Here is an 18,378-nt window from a genome sequence, read left to right on the forward strand (position 1 = left end):
ACCAGCCACCCATCCATCTACCTATTCATCCATCTTCATACTCATCTCTCCATTCGTCCCCCCATCTGTTCATCTACATATCTATTCATCCACCTATCCATCTGTCCATCCATCCACCCACTCATCTATCCACCCACTGACCCATCCATCCACCCATAAATTTATCCATTCATTTCCTGTGTATCCTCTCTGGACATGAGGAAGGCCATCACTAAATGCCAGACACTTTTTAAGGTGTTTTCTCACCGCAGTGAGAAACACTGAATTGTGTAATACAGGGTCTGAGAGCTTTAGGATCATGACTGTCTGAGAGGCTCCCAGCTGAGCCCTGACTAGCTGTCAGCCTTGAGCAAGTTCTTGCTCCCTGAACTTCCCTTCCATGATGTACAAAATGGGCAAAGTCGCATCTCTGCCTCCCTTATGCGGCCTTGGCTAGAATCAGAGCAGCCACAGTGCTGGCAGCTGGCTCCCTGGGCCCCGTCACCTCCTGGGACACAGTGGCCAGCAGAACTTCAGAGGAGACAGCGTTCTGACCGGGCCCACCTCTAGGTCCCTGATAGCTTTCAAAGGCTCTCCTGGACAGTTCCAGAACCGAGCGGCCACGCAGCCGCCCAGGGATTGCCCCCCCCCCCCGTCTTCGAGCTGTGACGGGGGCGTTGTCCCCCCACCGGGCTCACCTCTACTGCCACGTTTCTTTTATAAGCTGAACCGAGCTGAACTATAACTTTTAGATACTGCCTTTGCGAGGCCTGCTGGACCGAACGCTGCCTGGCCGTTGAACCTCCGGTTGGCCTTGGGGGTTGGGGCGTGCGGTGCTCTAGCCTGCCTCTCCCCGAGAGCGGCTGTGGTCTGGGGTCCTTGCTGCTGGTCGATGTGATGAGGACTTCAGACCTGGGCCCACACAGACCGGGGGCGGGGGGGGGGCGGCCCCTCCTGGCGGCCCCGCCTCCGTGCCCAGCGGCCTCTGCGTAGGGGGCTTCAAACTGAAAACACGTGAGAGGCGTGGCCAGGCCTGGTTGCACTGAGACACGACAGAGCGTTTCCCGGACGGTCAGTGGGTTCTCTCCCTCCTGGCGACCCCAGGGAGGGAGGAACGTGGACATACTGTTGCCGTGCGTGGCCCATTTCACCCAAAAACCTCTTGAGTGACAGCAGGCAGCTTGGTCTGGGGCTGGCCCCTTTCCCAGCCTCGGGAAGCCCCCTGGAAGCCCCCACAGCCCTGCACGGCCCTGGGATGAGCCGGGCCTGGACCGGGCTCTGCCGGGACGCAGCTTCAGCAGGACCTCTTCCTTCCTTTGCTGGAAACAAACATGTGTGAGGCTGGAGGGGGTCACGGAAGTGTGATGAGGGTCGCTTTTCTCCTGCTAAGCAGTCTGTCTTCGGACTTGTTTGGGATGCGTCAGGAAGTGGTGGATGGGGTGCTGGTCCAGGTTTGCGGGTACAGTTTGGAAGATTTCAGGAGACTCGGTGGTCCCTCTGGGTTGAGCCCCGTCTCCCCGGCACGCACTGTGACCACGTGGGCACTTCAGATGGACGAGGCCACGCCTCACCCTGGCTGAGCCACCAGGGGCCCTCCCCCCCAGGCTGGTCCAGTCCTGCTCAGGCTCAGGTCGGGCGGGTCTGGGTGGGACCCAGGGACTGCAGCCCTGCAAGTGCCCGGGGCGGTCGGGCTCAGAGGTCGCTGGGTGTGGAATTGCCAGGGAAGCTCCCGGCTTGGGGCCTGCTCTGTGACCCGTGGGGCTCCAGCAAGGGGGTGGCTTGAAAAGTTGGAGAGCGGCCCGACCTGACCAGGGCGTGTCCCTGACTGGGGAGGACGTCTGTGACAATTTTCAGCCCCGAATACGTTCGTAGAGAGAGATGTGTTGGTCAGGAGCTTTGGGGAAGAAACTGAGCCCCGTGCCTGGGCCTGGCCGTCACACCACCCGCCGCAGGGCTGCCAGCGCTGCCCGGGGAGGGCGCGTTGATTCGAATTTACACGGAGAAGGTCTCCGCTCCGGAAGGCGGCGGGGCCTCTGGGTCTGTGCGGTGACCCGGCCAGCCGTGGAGGGCAGGGCGGACCCGTGCAGCCAGGAAGCAGGCGGCCACCCGGGCCAGGCGGCTGTCAGCCCGCGCGTCCTCACTGGGCAGGGCCGAGCATCCCAGGTCCATGGGGAGTGGGCGAAGGCCGAGGGCACAGGACCAGCTGGCCTCGCAGGGCCTGGCGGAGTCAGCCTCAGACCGTCCTTGCCGTGAGGGCTCTGTCAGCAAACCGAGTTCACGTCCAGCACAGCCGCTGGCTCGGGAGCCACAGCTGGGGCCCGAGGCTCCGTCCTGGGCAGCTCCCAGGGGCCCCTCTGCTCCTCTCTCTTCTGAGGGCCTCTTCTCCCCTGTGTGGGGGACAGCGATGCCCTTAGCATCAAGTCAGCAGAGGACAACTTGCTTTTGACCCGCTGACCCCATGAGGACCGTCGGACAGGCTGTCGCGGCGGGGGGCGGGGGCGGGGGGCGCGCGGGCCCACAGGTAAAGCCGCCTCGTCCCCCAGGCCAGCCCCCTCCAGGCCAGCCTGATGGTCCCTGAGCCTCCACAGCCCCACTCCCCACGGGTTCACACGCCCACCTTCATTGCCAAACCCAGATGAGTGGGTGAGACAGGGTTTAGCCAGAAAGAAAACCAGGCCTGGAGGGGTTTTCAGGTTTGCCCCCGCGTGGGGCTGGTGTTTCTCCTCTGGGGGCGGAAGGGGGCTTCTCACAGGTGCGGGCCCGCGGCGGAAGGAAGCTCTGCTGGCGTCTGTGGGGCGAAGCCCAGCCAGCATCGGGCAGAACTCACCTCCGCGCCGTTTTCAAAGTGACCAGGTGGCCTCCTCCGAGCACACCGTGTCCTGTGCCCGGCGTCTCTGCCCCGGTGGCCGTGGGGTGACGAGGAGCACCCCACCCCAATGAGAAGCCCCTCTGAGCCGGTGGTTCTGGAGGGCAGCCTGCCAGCCGGGGGCTGGAGTCTGGGCACCAGGGCCCCGGGACAGGGCTGGCACACGCTTCTGAGTGCAGGGAGCCAGGCTACCGGGGTGGGGGCTCCCCCTGCTCTGCCCCTCGCTGGGGACTGCGCGCGAGCTCCCTGGGCCTCTGCTTCGCCGTCACTAAGGTGGGCTGCCCAGGAGGCAGGTGCTCTGGGGGAACAGGGGGGCGGGCCGGGCCGTTTCTGGGGCCCCGCCCGTCGGGCCTGACTGTACCTTGCTGGTCCCTCGTGTCCCCCGCGGGCCCGAGCCGGCCCTGCTACCGCTTTGCCCGCCCCGCCGGGTGGGCCTCCCTCAGGACTGGCCTCCCGGCTCCTGGGGCCCTCCTGAGGTGCCGCGTGGTGCCTCCAGCAGCTCTCAGGGTCCAAGGAGCCCAGCGGAGCCTCCCAGGAAGGGCCCAGATTCGGGCAGATTGAGTGGTCCCCTTTAAGCCCTGCTCACCGCCCGGGGTCTGCACCCCTCGGCGCCCTCCCTGGAGGCGGGGCCAGCACTGACAACCTGCCCTGGAATGCTAGCATCTGTGGGCTTTTAGGCAGGAACACCGAAGCGTCGTCTTCTGGCAGCGGCCAGTCTTGGGAGGCACGCATGATGTCACGTCCACCATGACACCCGCGTCTCCGCAGGCTGCACTGGGACACCCCCTGGGCCCCTCCCGGCCCGTAGACGGTGGGGGGGCGGCCGCAGAGGGACCCTCTCCTCCCTTCCTCTCAGAGGTCTCCAGGCAGAGGGCAGCAATGTCGCCCCCGCCTCAGGCCTGTTGTCAGGGTTCATGGCCAACTCTCACACACAGACTCATCCGTGTGCGCACTCACACGGGCACACGTGCGTCCCACATCACCACACGCACACACTCACACATGTGTTGTCTCCCACACAGCCACTCACTCCCGGCTCCTGGGGCAGCCTGTTACCTCCGCTGGCGCCCTGCACGGTTTAATGGCTTCTCCTAAAAAGCCCACCACACTGTGAGGGAGGAACCGGAGGAAGCCCCGTGTTGACTCAGAGGACCCCCTCACGCTCCCCCGGCCGTCGACCAAGACTGAAATCCGCCCGGTCCCCGGGCTGCGAGCAGCCAGGAGCTGGTGCTCGGGGAAGGGCCTGTGGTCTTTACTCCCGGGTCCTGCCCCTCGAGATGCCGCTTGTCGGACCACAGCGGGGCCGTCTGCCCACGGGGACTCTACCGAGGGACCCTCCGCCGCCGCCGGCTGCGCACCCTCTCTCTCCAGCCCCTGAAATCCTGGCCGTAGTTTCGACATTTGGATGCGGCTCTCTGGGGGTGGCGGGGTGCCTTCAGTTCGGGGGTCTGGGCGAGAGGTGGACAAGGCTGCAGCGGTAGGAGCAAGGAGACCCAGCCTACAGGGGCTTCGCCGGGGGCAGCTGGGGCCCTTCACGCCTCTGACCCGTTGGTGAGACCGGGTGGCCACCACTCACAGGGTGAGCCCTGTGTGACAGGGGCTTGGGCACGAAGTTCAGCAAGGGTGCCGCAGGTGTGCCCAGGCCCGAGCCCCGGGGCCGGGGCCCTCCTCCCGCCCCGTCACCGCCTGCACCCCTCCCCCCCCCGCATTTATGATTGGGGTCGGTCTCCCGGAAGAACCTGGGGGGCTGATGGACTCAGCTGTGAACCCTGAGCCTAAAAACCCCAGTGAAGGTCCTCGGTCTCCCGACAAGTAAATAACACACGGTGACGTGGCCTGTGTTTCCAAGGTCATACAAAGCTCGCGTTCGTGGCACCGCACTCCGGCCGTCCTGAGAGCACCTGCTGGGACTGTGCCAGCCGTCACACGCCTGAGTGGCAGGGGCAGGGACCAGGGGCCACGACACCCACTCTCCAGAAAGGACCGCCAGCCCGGGGCCCAGAGCTCCTGCTGAGCTGGCCGACGCCGAGGGCCGCCTGGCTGCAGCACATGGCCGAGGGCAGATGGCTCAGGGTCCCCGGGGAGGCGGCCGTCTGCTTGTCCTGTGCACGGGCTCCAGCGGCTTGCTGTGGGGCCTCAGGGGCGGCTCACGGCACCCCCTTTCTCCACGTGCTCTCTGCACACTCTCGGGCCTCCTCCCAGCCCCGCCCCCGGGCAGTGGGCGCAGCAGAACCAGTCTGGGCTTTCCTGGCGGCTTCGGGCAATCACTTAACCCCGGTGACCGCGGTGGGGGTGGAGGCCCGCGAGGCACAGCGCTCCTTTAATCAGCAGGAAACACCACCTTTCTCTCCTAAGCTGTTTGCTCGGCCAGTAAATTAAACACGCCCTTCAAGCGTTGATTTTCCTCCCGCAGGTGAGGAGTTTTGGGAAGTAGAATTCAAACAGAAAACACACACACGCACACAAAAGCCCCAAAAGGAGCCCTGGGGTGGGTCCGCACGGGAGGGGGCACGACCTGCTCTGCCCGGCAGCCTGCACACGCGCGGCGTCCGCGGTCCTCGCCGTGCCGGGGGCCGGGCGTCGGGCCTGCCGGCCGGGGGGCGCGCTGCGGCCCCGCGCCGCCTCCAGCGAGCGCGTGTGCAGCCGGGGCCGGGGGTACGGGGGCGTCCTCCCAAACCGAGGCGGCCTCAGGCCTCGGGGTGGGGCAGGGGTGCGCCCGCTGCTGCTCTGCGGTTCCGTCCCTGAGAGGGTCCCACGAGTCAGAAAGGCACCGCCGGCCGCTTGGAACATCAGAATGACGTCTGCTCATGCGGCTAAATTAGTGTCATCCCCATGGCTTTTTCTCCCCCCAGGACTTTGGTTTCTTTTGAGAGAAAACATTTTGTTACTTCTCGAGCAGATCTGTTGGCAACGAGCACGAGGAATCTGAAGTCATTTTCCTTGCGCTTAAAAGTCCCCGTCTCCCTGGAGACGAGCGATTCGGCGGCCAACGTCCGGGAGCAGGGAGGCGGCCCAAGCCCGCGGCCAGAGTGACCACAGCGTTTGGGTCACTTTCTAAGGTTTTCAAACCAGTGCAGAAGGAGTGACTTGGGTGGAAGCATCTGGGTCAGAGGTCAGCTTCGGCCGGCCGCACCCCCCACCCCGCCCTCCCCTCTCCCCCCCCCCACTTCTGAGTTCTTTACTTTTATTGAGGTGAAATTCACATCACGTAAAATCATTTGAAAGTGTGCAATTCAGTGGCATGGGGCTCACTCACAGGTGTGCAGCCACCACCTCTATTTCCAGGACATTCTGTTCTCCCAAAGGAGGCCCCACGCCCATCAGTCGGCCTCCCCTGCCCCCACCCCCGCCCCCACCGGTCTCGACTTGGTCCCTGTGGATTTGCCTGTCCTGGACGTTTCCCATGAACGGAGTCGCACCATGTGTGCCTTTTGTGTTTGGCTCCCTTCACTCAGCGTGGCGTTGAAGGCCTGTCCACGGTGCAGCCTGGGTCAGTGATCCTTTTTTAAAATAGTTGGATGACATTCCGTGGTGTGGATGGACCACATTGGTTGACCCTCTTCTCTGTGGATGGACACCTGGGCTGTTCCCCCCCGGTGGGGGCACTGCGGGTGACGCTGCTGCTGGTGTTCACCCACCTGTGTTCCTGTTTTCAATTCTGCGGGGGGACCCCGAGGAGTCAAGCTCGTTTCCTGACTGTCCAACCTGCTTGCCTGCCCTCTCTCCCCCACCGCCAACCTTTTATACCCCCTTCGGTGCCTCAGGCCGCCCTCTGGGGCCCTCCTAGGAGGCACGGTCCTGGCACTGACCGCCTCTTAGGCTGGGCCCCAAGGAGAGGCCCACACCAGACAGACAAGCTGGGGACCCTTTTGCTCAGTCCAGTGTCCTGCTCCCATGAGTCTCAACCTCATGACCCCAGCAGGTCTCTGTCCTAACCCGCCATGAGGTCCCTGGGGACTCCAGGAGCCCTCCCCGGGGCCCAGCTGTCCCTCCCCGGGGCCCAGCTGTCCCTCCCGAGCTGCCCAGGTGTTGGGGCAAATTTCACAGTCCTCCCAGGAACCTGGGACTTGCCTCCGTCCTCTCACTTCCAAGGCTGCAGACGCAAACTGCAAGGCTTCTGGCATGAATGCTTCCCCTGTGGAAGGCGGGCACCTCCTTCCCTCCCTGCACGAGTGCAGAACAGGTCAGCATGTGCTCGGGCCGTGGCCTGGGGCCTCAAGGGCCCAGAGAGAACTCTGCGTTGCTCCCGGGGCACCTGCTGGGATTCGGACCGTCCCTGGGGAGCCCCAAGCAGAGAGTGAGGGCTGCTCGGCCCGGACGGAGCAGAAGCCGTGTCCCCGGGGCAGAGGTGGCAGCCAGGTGGCCTCTGGGTCTCTGCAGCCCCAGGTTCTGTTCTGACCTATGTCCCCGGTGGTCCCCAAGCCTCGAGTGCTGGAGAGCTGGGCCCCAGAGCCTGACGCTGCCTTCTTTCCCCCAGGTGACGGCGACATTGTAAATAACATGTACGGGCCGGACCCTGACCTACTGGCCGGCGAGAGCGCGGAGGACGAGACGGAGGACAGCGTCATGTCCCCCATCCCCATGGGGCCGCCGTCCCCCTTCCCCACCAGCGAGGACTTCACCCCCAAGGAAGGCTCGCCGTACGAGGCCCCCGTCTACATCCCCGAGGACATCCCCATCCCGCCGGACTTCGAGCTCCGTGAGTCCTCCATCCCGGGGGCCGGACTGGGGGTCTGGGCCAAGAAGAAGATGGAAGTCGGGGAGCGGTTCGGCCCTTACATGGTGGCGCCCCGGGCCACGCTGAAGGAGGCAGACTTCGGATGGGAGGTGAGCACCTTCGCGGGCGAGTGATTGATCTCGGCCACTTATCTTGTGTTCCATCTATTTATAAAGCCGGGCTGCGCAGCACCGCCTGAGGCAGGAGGCTGGTCGGAGAGAGCATTCGCATGTCACATTTCCCAGGCTCGCTTCGTCCTGCGTCCTGCAGCTTACAGGACGCGGCCCTGAGAACACCAGGGGCCTGGCGACGCCTGGCAGCCCCCGGGGCTGCGCCCGCCCTCTTCCCGGAAATGTGTCTTTAATGAGCTCATGTCTTAAAACACCCCGTGCTTCCCGTCTGGATCTTAGGTGCTAGGGCTGCAGTCTCGGCAGAACCCCGGAGATTGATGGGCTCTCCCAGGACAGGAGTCTCGAATCCGGGGAGAGCTCCTCAGACGGGAGCCCAGCTCCTGGCAGGAGCAGCCGCTCAGGGGCAGCTCGTGAAACACGCCTGGTGGCCTCACTGCCGCCACGGGCCTGGTGCGCGTCCAGGCCGCGGGCCTCCTGCCCAGCGTCCCCAGGTCCCCCAGTTCCGTCCCAGGACCCCTCACTTCTCAGATTAGTGGGGGCAAAGAGGGGAGTCTTTTGGTTTCAGTTTCCCTGACGATCTGGGCCTGGCTCAACCATCCTGGAGCCCGCATGTGGTCAGGAGAGGGGCGGTCAGTTAGGTGGGCGGGAGCCGACCTCCCCCAAGGTGGCCTTCCCTCTGGAGGCATCCTGCTCCGGCCACGAGGGTCACTGGGACCCAATTTGGGGGACTTTCAAGGGGGTCTCATGAGGACCGTGGGCCCCACACGAGTGGTCCTGGCCTTTCTGCCCTCCCCATGTAGCCAGTGTTCGGTGGTATTTCTGGCCAGGACACTGCCTGGATGGAAAATGCAAACACAAACCCAGATTCCTTCTGGGTGTTTCACAGCTTCCAAAAGTTCTTGGATGGGGGTCAGCTCCAGGAAGGGGTGAGCTGTCCACGGAGGGAAGAGGACCCTGTGTGGCCGGCAGCCGTGTTCCCTACGGGCAGACTAGGGCAGTGAGGGTCAGGGCGGCCAACTCGGTGGCTTTGGAGGAGTTCCCAAACTGGGTGTACTTCTGTGCTCTGTGTACAGAGAGGGGTGAACTTGGGTCTGTCTTTGCCGTCTCAAGAGTCTACGGTTTTGCACTGCTCCCTAGAGATGTGGGGTGCGCAGTGCATGGCCTCTTCCCTGCCCCCGGGAGGCTCCTGGCCCCCTAGAGCCCTGAGCATCTCCCCCGGGCCCGTCTGCTTTTGAAACCCCTTGTAAGGATCTCAAGGAGCCTGGCTGGGTCGGTGCGCGTGCTGGTGGTGGTGGAAGCAGATCTGAGAGCCCTGCTCCCTGCACAAGGACACAAGTGTGTCCCCTCCAGCAGGCAGGTGGGGTGTGGTTCATGGTAACACATGGGGTGTGCACAGAGGGAACACAGAACCCCCTCCCCAGGTGCCAGCTGACAGCCCAAGCTCTCCAAAGGGCTTTGAAGGTTTGAGCAGGGGGTGGCGGGGGGGGGGTTTGACCAGATGGACAAAGAAACAGGCCTGCCAAAATCCCCACTCAAATTGATGGAGGCCACAGCTTGAAAGCTGGACCGTGTGAGTCTGTCGTCCCCGGGCAGCCGACTCAGTGTGCGAGCCTCTCAAGGTTGGGTCACCTGCAGAACGGGCGGGCCAGGTGGGGGAGAGGCCAGGTGAGGGGGTTGGGCGATGCGGGCCGCCCGGAGCACGTCGCGCGCTCTCGAGACCCACAGGGTCGCCCTCACAAAGAAGGAGAGCGTTTTCAGACACCCTGACAGGTGAGTGGTTCGGGCTGTGCGACGCTTTCTGCACGTGGCCTGTCCCGTGCTTCCGGCCCGGCTGGCCCGGAGGAAGGTAAGGGTGTTTGTGCCACGCACTCAGGGACGCCTGGACTGTTTAGCTAGGAGGGGCTTCAGACGTTGGAGGGTAAAGGACCCCGCAGGTAGCCCCGTGGGTGACCTTGAGGCAGCTTGGCTCTGGTCTCCTCTGCTGCGGCCTGTTTGCTCTATTTTTACAGAAACGGCCGTATCAGCGCCGCCCTGGGTGCCGGGCCTGGTACAGGCCGTGGCTGTTATCTGCCCGGCGCCTGTTGACTTTGTGATATTACTTCTCGTCCGGGTACATGCGGGAGCGCGCCCCTCCTCGGCGCCTCCCGCCCCTGCAGTGGCTTTGCTCCTCGGCCGGGGTCCGGCCGCCGCCTCTCCGGCCGGCGCTCGGGGGTGTTTGCCTCCGTCCCGCGTGTGCCCCCGTCTTGCTCCAGACGCACCGGCCTTGTCTGTCTGACCCCGTTTTCTTGGCGAGTTCGGGCGCCACCCACCCGCTCCGGGACCACCGCTGGGCTTCGCGGCCTCCCGTCTCGTCCAGCGCGGTCGGGGCAGCTGTTCATGGTCGAGCACCCAGCGCAGAATTGGGCGGGAAGGAGGGGGAGGAGGAAGCAGGCACCCCGAAAGTTCAGGGTGAACCCACTTTTGCTGGAAATGAATCATAAGGTGTAGGTGGTTTCTTTCTAGCTCCCTGGACGTTGGTTTGGGCCTCACAGGGTGGAAACATCTTCCCTGGTGAGCAGCCTTACTTGCGTCCTGAGACAGACAACGTCTGTTTGGCTTCGTTTCGGTGCCTGCCGAGCAGCTGGTGTGGTCCCTGCCTTCGCCTGCAAACAGGGCCCGAGGTTAGGAGGGAAAATGCCGGCTCCGGAACCCGGGCCTTCCCGGGGCTCCTGACCGCGCCAGGCGTCCCTCGTGCTCCGGCTGAGACGCTGCCCCGGGCCTGCGGTCAGCTCGGCCCAAAGCAGGCCCTGGGACAAGGAAAATGTCAGGGCTTCAGGATCACAGCAGGGGAACCGGGGCCGCGCAGGAACGTCAGAGTCGGCTCCCAGGGAGGGTGCACGGAGGAGCGTCCTCTCACGGCGGTTGTGACCTTTGTGTGTGTGAGACCTATCACACTCACGCCGCTGATTCCGTTATGTAAGCCGAGGTGCTGTGATCTTACTACAGTTCACACGCGTTCGCTTACTGGAGAAGAACAGGGAGTGACGTTCTAGCACAGAGGACACACGGACGCTGAGAAGGGTCCCGCACGGTTTGGACCCCCCGAGGGTGGGGGGGTGGCGGAGCAGCTCTGCGGCCGGCCGGGCTCAGGAGCGTGGCTGCTCCCGTGGGGTCTGGTCTGCGAGTCAAGCAGGAGAGGGGGACCCGGGGAGAGCCCCTCGCAGACACAGGATGGGCTCCCCTCCGGGGACGGGCTCAAAACCAAAGCAAACCAATCATTCCCCCTGCATTCTGAGACGCCAAGGGCACAGCTTTCTGCTTGGAGACCCTGTGCCAGAACATTCCGTCGAATTAACACTGAAGGGCCCCACCTGCTCTTCTCAGTTTGTGGTGGGCAGAGGGCCTGGCCTGCACGCGGTTTCTGGTGACTCCACGTCTCTGGCAAAAGCACGTCTGTCCCCTGCTGGGTGACCTACGACCCTCAGGGCCAAGGGGGCAGTAGCATCTCTGTCTCATGTAGGAATTTCACTTCAGCAAAATGGGGAGGTCCTCCTCCCACTGTCACCCACCGTTCCCCTCCCCGCGTGCGCGTCGGGAACGTTCAGTGACTCTAACCGCCCCCTCCCGGTGCTTCGGGACACGCCAGGAAGTGCCTCCTGGTCGTTATGGAGGAAAGCGCACCTGTGTCAGGTGTGTCCCCCCACACCTGGGCCTGCCGGCTGTCTCCTTGGGGACAGATGGAGCTTGAGGTGCGAGGAGACGGCCCCTGGGCTTCCTCTCGGAGGGCGGTGGTCTGTCCCCCTGCCCGGGACGACCCTCCAGCCCCCGCCCCCTCCACCCAGACCCCGCTGCCCGCTGACACAGCCACCGCTCACCCTGCCCACAATGAATCTCCCCATAATTGCATTTTATTGCCCTGGGGTCTGAAGAACAATGATTTTGATCATTTGCTGAGTAAATCATGACATCTCTCATGGTGCTGTTTATTTGGCTAATTAAGAGACAGCCTCGAGGGGGACGGGCTGTGGAGCTGGCTCCTCGGAGGAGCCACCTGTCCCCGGGGCAGGTTCCACAGCGGTGCGCCCAGCCTGGGGCGCGCCCCGCAGGAGGCCCCCGCGGGAGGCGGCAGGAGCGATTTTCGCACGGACGTGCCCGTGCGCTGCCTGTTTCTTGGTTGGGCGCCTGTCTCCCCCAGAAAGTCAGCCTCTCTGGTGCCGAGAGCGTCGCCTAGCCTGGAACTGGCACTCAAGCATCATCTGTTGAAAAAAATGCATCTGCCTCTGCTTGAGAAGCTGGTGGAAAATGTTAACGTGAATTGATGGGCTTTCAATTATCTGAAGAATTTACTCGAGTGGATTACCTCATCCCCTTGGCTTTCATTTCTGAATATTAACATACATGTTCGTTTGCTCAATCAACAAACAGGCCCGGGCCTGTGGGAACCTCTGAGGTCACGGGGGAAACGGCCCCAAGGCCTCAGGTGGCCAGCGGCCCAGCTCTACAGTCACACAGCCCCCAGGCTGGCTCCTCCGGGGTCCCCAGGAGAGCTTTAGCGAGGGCTGGGACCCACTGGCCGCCCTGTGGACCCAGGGCTCCCAGGGCACCCAGAGACGCGGAGTAGGGGGTGTTCCAGGCAAAAGCTGCTGCCCAGCCCTGCACGCTCAGATTCTGACGTCTCTGTAATTTTAAGACTGAGTGATTATCCAGGAGACCCGGCCTCGAAGAAGGGCCTGGGGGTGAGAGGAATCAGGCCGCGTGTGCGCGCCGGCCCCCCCACGGATATTTTTAGAGCAGTGATGCTTTGTTTCCCAAGGTGGGAGCCGTTTAGCCTTAAAAGGAGGAGGAGCTTGGAGGCCTGTTTTTGGTCCAAAATGGTGGGAGGACGATGATGCCCAGTGGAGTGTCTGGTTCCCGGGGACTCAGGGTGCCAACACACTGGGAGCTCGGCCTCTGATGTCTCCAGGAGCGAACGTCGTGGGGGGCGGCTTCCAAAGGCTCGGTGGCACACGCACAAACACGCAGAGCCCAGAGCTGGCTTCTCCGAGGGCCCCGGAGGCGCTCCCGGGTCGAGGGCTGAGGCCACGTTCAGTGCGACGTGGGGAGGGGCAGATCCGCTCAGGGGCTCCCGGGGTGGGGCTGGTCTCTGCGCCAGGCATCCTCCGCGGCCTGGCCGGGATTCACACCGCCATCTGGGCCTCCACCTCCGCCTCAGGTCTGGGTCTCCGTGGGGCGCCGGCCTCCGTCCCCTGCCTCCTGCGTTCACCCGCTCACACTCTGGCCTCAAGGACCCCGTCCTCTTTCCTGTGAATTTACCACACGCCCAGGTGTTAGTGCAGACGTGCCCGTGTGGCTGTGTGAGCTGGTTCACAGACACCCCCGGGGCTCCCGGCCTCCGAGGCCGTCCAGATCTGAGCTCAGGCACAGGTGACTCCTGTTACCACCGAGCACCCATCTGCCTCCGGGACAGCGTTCCGAGGCTCTTGGGAACACGCTTCAGCTCTCTGGTCCCTGCGGCGTGATGACCAAACGAGAAGCCCCGTCAGCCTGGAGACAGACACGCGTGCATGCCTTGTCGCCATAAGGATCCTGAATGCATCTGGTGGCCCCGGAGGCATGGGCTTCCCAGCATCCTGCCCCCGCAATGACCACAGAGGACAAGGCCACCAGCACCGCCACAGCCGGCTGGGCCGCGCCCTGGGATTCAGGAGGGAAGCGCTCATGCCCCGGGAGGAACACTGACAGTGGCCAGCAGCTGGTCTGGACCCACGGGCACTTCATTTGCTGGCAGCCCCTGCAGAAGAAAGAGATTGTGTTCAGCCGGCAGGAGCCTCCTCTGCGCCCCCCAGCTGTCAGTGGCCACGGGATCCTGGGCACTCTCAGCCCCAGGCAGCCCTGGGGATGGACCCACGGCCCCAGGACATGGGAGAGGCCAGCTGGGCTCAGCAGGCCTTGCCGGTGCGCCAGGTGACCCCAAGAAACGAGTTCACCCAGCCTGGAGGGAAGGTGAGCCCCTGACCCCTGAGAGTGTCCCTGCATTTGCAGAGAAAAATGTGACAGCTGGTACTGGAAGGTCAGGACTGTCCTTCAGACTTCCCGGGTTTCCCTCTGTGAGCAGAGGTCCAGGTGTGAGGGTCACACACGTTGGAATCAGCTGGAGCATCAGAAATACAGGTGCCCAGACCCCGCCCTGGGGATGCCGGGCTTTGGCCAGATGGAAGGGCTAGCCATGTCTGTTTGCCCAGGACTGTCCTGGTTCTGAACCCCAAATCCCAGCAAACCTCCCTAGGCATCGGGTTTGTGAAAATACCCAGGGAATTAGAACGTGCGGTGGGGTCAGAACAGCCAGTCCGGACAGAGAGAGGGGACACTCCTTCCAGCCTCAGCTTCTGTGCCCGGGACCCTGGCAGGAGGAGCCCAGCGGGGACGGCGGGTGGAGCAGAGGTGGTCAAAGACCCCCACCCCCTCCCAGCACGCCCACTCCCCCGCGGGACCCAGAGAAGCAGAGGGACACTTTGGGATGGGTCCCTGGGGGCTTTCAGTGACTCAGCAGGCGTACTACTGCGGGGTCGGCGTGTCCCAGGGCCACCCCGGCGGGCCGTGTGCAGGTGGCCGTGCGCTGTGCCGCACGCACACACACTTGCCCACGCTCTCTCTCCCACACGCATCCCGCTTGGGGAACCACACTTGGGCCTCCGCCCTGCGTCCTCACCCCAAGCCGGTGCTGCGTGTGCCCGGGCAGGGGGCACCTACTCAGTTTTATTTCCCTCTTAGCATCTTAACCATGTTTACTCATGGAATTCCAGCAGCGGGACAGGCGTGGTGGCCGGGAGGCGGGCAGGGGGCCAGGGCCGGTCCCCGCTGCGCAGGCTGGGCCTGGGCCTCCTGCGGCCGTGAGGGCCTCGCTCCCAGGGCTGGCCGCTCCCGCCCTCTCCCAGCACCGGGACACTGCAGCCAGCCGGCAGCCCCCCCCCCCCCGCCCCCAGGGGCCCCAGAGCCTCAGAGTCTGTCTCTGCTTTGCCCCCTCTGCCCGGCTACCCAGCTCCCGCCGACACTGACCCTCCGTCTGTGTTCTCTGGAGTTTTGTTTTAGGCCTAGACACGTTGCAGGCTTCTTCCCCCCACAATGATTTTCTGAGTGTGTTTAGGAGTCGCAACGTACATTCAGAAAGCGTCCAGAATCGTAAGTTGCTGCTCCGCGTGTGTTCACACATGTAAAATCGACACCTGGACGGTGATGGGTGTGGGGGCCTCCTCCCGGGCGTCAAAAGAGGGTCTGGTTTCAGCGAGAGAAGCCATCCTGCGGGAGCAGAGCCAAGCGGGAGGGGGCCGGGCCGTGCGGGCGCAGGGGGCTGGAGGCACAGAAACCCCACGGCCTCGCTTCCCCGGGACGTGCGGCAGCGCAGGCCCCTGCCGTCCCTCGCAAGCACCGCGACATCAGGCCCAGACGTTTTTAGACCAAGAATGCCATGAAATCCTGCACTGTGTCAGGCCCAGCTCGGAGGCACGGGTATATAAGGAATTTTCGGGAAAAGGAGAGAGAATGACTAAGAGTGCCTCCCTGGCGCTCTGCTCCGTTTCCTTAAGGGGTAATAACCCAGCCACCGGCCGGCGAGGGGACTTTCTTTAAATAGAGCCTTCTGATTCACAAGCGAAAAAAGGAAATAAATGTTTTCTTTTCATATTCGAGAGACGTCCATGAATACCAGCTTCTTAAATGGCATTTTACCGTCTGCATCTCACACACACACACACACGCACACGCACACACACACACACACGAGTGGCAGCCAGCCCGCCCTCACCCTGGCACGGGGCGCCTGTGAACCAGAGCTGTGGGAGCAGCCTCCGTGGTCAGGAGGAAGTGCGCACGAGGGGCGGGGGCAGGGCGGCTTCTCCTGGGGTGTCAGCTCGGCCTCCCCCCGTAGGCCGCTCCCCAACCCCTCTTTAACTCTTTTTTCCCTAAGGAAGGTGGGGTCACGGGCTGAGGGGCTGTAAGAGCGGCGCCTGGGTCCCTGGGCTGGGCAGGAGAGGCGAGGCCACCGCTCTGCGGCCCAAGAGTGCGGACGAGAGGGAAGTCGGGGCATTCAGTAGGCGCCTGCTGTGTGCGCACACTGGCCATGCCAGGCTCTTCCTGCTCCGTGGTCCTCATTCTGTCTGTGAATAGACTCCGAGCCTCGGCCCACTGGGCGGCGACAGGGCCCGGCAGGCCCCAGCGCTCACCCCGGGGGTGGCTCTGCTGTTCTGTTCATGACATAGGATTCTCTGGACCCCAGAGATGGCCGTCAGTCTCGCCAAAGTCAGGATTCTGAGACGGTCCCGCAGCGCCCGGGGCCTGGTGGGGGGTGACATGTGTTCAGGCAGGAACCACGTGGGTACCTGTCCCAGGGGGTCAACCTGTGAGGCGCAAAGTCCAGGACCCACCCACCCCCCAGCCCACCCGCTGCCAAATCTAAACGGGACTCTTTGCCGCCGGCTCGCCTCGGGGCTGGTCCCAGGGAGCCGCAGTGCTCACATGACTGTGCTGAGTGCCTGTCACCTTCACAGCGCAGATCCCAGACCCCACCTTACCCGCTGATCAGAATTCCTGGGGGCCCCAGGAGTCTGCATGCTGGTTAGCAGTGGAAGGGAGGGCCCGGGAGGTCTCCATTCCTGGACGGAAGCCCCAGGAAAGGGCTTTCCCTTGGAGTTCCCCGCCCCCAGCTCCCTGTACCTCCCAGCCCCACCCCAGGAACCCAGAGAGACAGTTTCCTACAGGTGTGGTGACAGGTGGCAACAGAATCTTTCTTTTCCTCTCATTTTGGAGGGGAGGTCATTAGATTTGTTTATGTCTTTCTTTATTTAATGGAGGTACTGGGGATTGAACCCAGGACCTCGTGCGTGCCAGGTATGCACCCCACCCCTGAGCTGTACCCCCCCCGAATCTTTCTTGACAACAGGTCTTGTCAAGCTCAGGTGGAGACAGCAGAAGGAGGGGGTAGGGTCAACCAAGAGGGCTGTCCCCATGGGAGGGCAGGATGGGGAACTGGCGCGCCAGGAGCAGCCTGGCTGCCCCACTGTCCTCCAGGTGGAGCTCTGGGTGGCAGGTGAGGCTGGGGAAGGGGCTCCCGAGGGATCCCACCCCCACCCCAAACAGCTGGCTGTCAGCACTGCCCTCCTCGGGTGGGGAGCCCCCTGGAGACTGCCCAGTGATACGGCCACCTTCCCAAGAGCGTGGCAGTGATGGTCAAGGCTGGGGGGTCCCAGGCACTGATTGTCCGGGTCACGCCTGGACATTACTTGGGGGCACCCCTGACACTGTGCAGGGAGCCCTAGAGGGAAGGGGGTCCCGCGGAGTCACATGGCAGGTTGGCACAGCACCGTGGGCCTGGACGCAGGGCCGCCGCCGCCCCGGCATCCCTCTGCCATGCCTGTTGGCCCTGTGCTTCACGCAGCCAGCACGCGCCGAGAGCAGGGCTGCGCCAGCCCCTCTGCCCCCTGTGCACCCCCGGCAGTTAGAGCGGCCCCCGGCCCCCGTGGGCACTCCACCCCCGCTGCCCTGTCCTGTGGGCGACGGCCCAGCCCTCGGCCCCCCCAGGGGGATGGGGACCAGTAAGGCACAAATGTGAAACTTGGCCTCCTCTGTCCGTGCCCACACTGCCATCCGAGCCGTGGCTCGCAGGGTTACCCTCTGGGCTGACCCCACCTTCCCAAGGCAGGAAGCAAGTGGTGGGGACCCACACGCTGAGACCGAGCATCTGCAGTGCTGTTCGTTTATACGGAAAGATTTCCACGTCAAGTACGCGGAGAGCAGGACGGGAGGGGCGGCCTCTCCGGGGGCGGGCAGCTACTGGCCAGGCGGCTCCCTGGGGATCCCCAGCATGGCCTTGGCCGGCCCGTCGTCCACCCCCTCCGCGGGCCTCCCTCCCTACTGGGTCAGACAAGTGTCCCAGACATTGCAGGCCATAAAAGGTCCCCTGGGTCACGGGACAAGGGCGTGGCCCTCCCAGCCAGGCCTGCTTATCAAAGCTTCTCTCGAGTTGGGAATTTTTGTGGGCTGGTCACCCCCAGGTTAGGAATGTGCTCTCAGCGCGTCACAGGCCACCTCAGCCTCAGCCAAAAACCAGGGTGACATGGCCACTCACCACCCACTGAGGGGCAGTGGCCACGGAGGGTCCCCTGCAGGCCCAAGGCTGGTGCAGGGCACCCTCAATCCCCAGGCCCTGCTGGGCCCTGAGCTGCGGCTGGGTTTGCTGGGGTCCCGGGGCGGGGCGCACAGCAGGAGGCCCTGTGGGAACAGGGGAAGCCAGCGCCCTGGTGCTCCGTGGCCCCACCCTCCTCTCACATTGTTTGGAGCATAGGGAATAAAACGGCCCGAAGGTGATGTTTAAATCAGCCAATAGGACGCATGTTGGTCGCGGTGGCGGTGTCTCCTCCTCCAAGTGGGAAGATGCTAAGACAAGTTGGCCCAGTCATCGTCACAGGAGTCAGCAGGCTGGTCCTGCTCACCTGTGTGCCTGGCCCCCTGTGCCAGGTACCACTGTGTTTCCAAGGGGTCGGGGAGAAGACAGGTGCCAGCACCCAGCGGCAGCGCCTGGAGCACGTGTGGTTCCCGTCCCAGGCGCGGTCCTCGGCCCGGCTGCGCCCCCTGCCCGGCCGACCAGGGCGGGGCCGGGGCCAGGCCCACCAGCCCGCAGCGGGCGCGGGAACCGCCTCTGTCTGACTTGCCGT

The 18,378-nt window shown here is 63.9% G+C and overlaps 1 protein-coding gene across 3 annotated transcripts in view; it reads left to right on the forward strand.

Annotated features, from left to right (window-relative positions):
- PRDM16 (PR/SET domain 16) overlaps positions 1-18,378 on the forward strand; it is a 310,820-nt gene that overhangs the window by 94,885 nt on the left and 197,557 nt on the right. For all 3 annotated transcript variants that reach the window (XM_032494990.1, XM_032494992.1, XM_032494991.1), the window contains exon 2: positions 7,323-7,672. In XM_032494990.1, the coding sequence (XP_032350881.1) occupies positions 7,323-7,672 (350 nt within the window). The remainder of the gene's footprint in view (positions 1-7,322; positions 7,673-18,378) is intronic.

The sequence above is a fragment of the Camelus ferus genome, chromosome 13, assembly GCF_009834535.1.
Source record: "Camelus ferus isolate YT-003-E chromosome 13, BCGSAC_Cfer_1.0, whole genome shotgun sequence".
NCBI lineage: Eukaryota > Metazoa > Chordata > Mammalia > Artiodactyla > Camelidae > Camelus > Camelus ferus.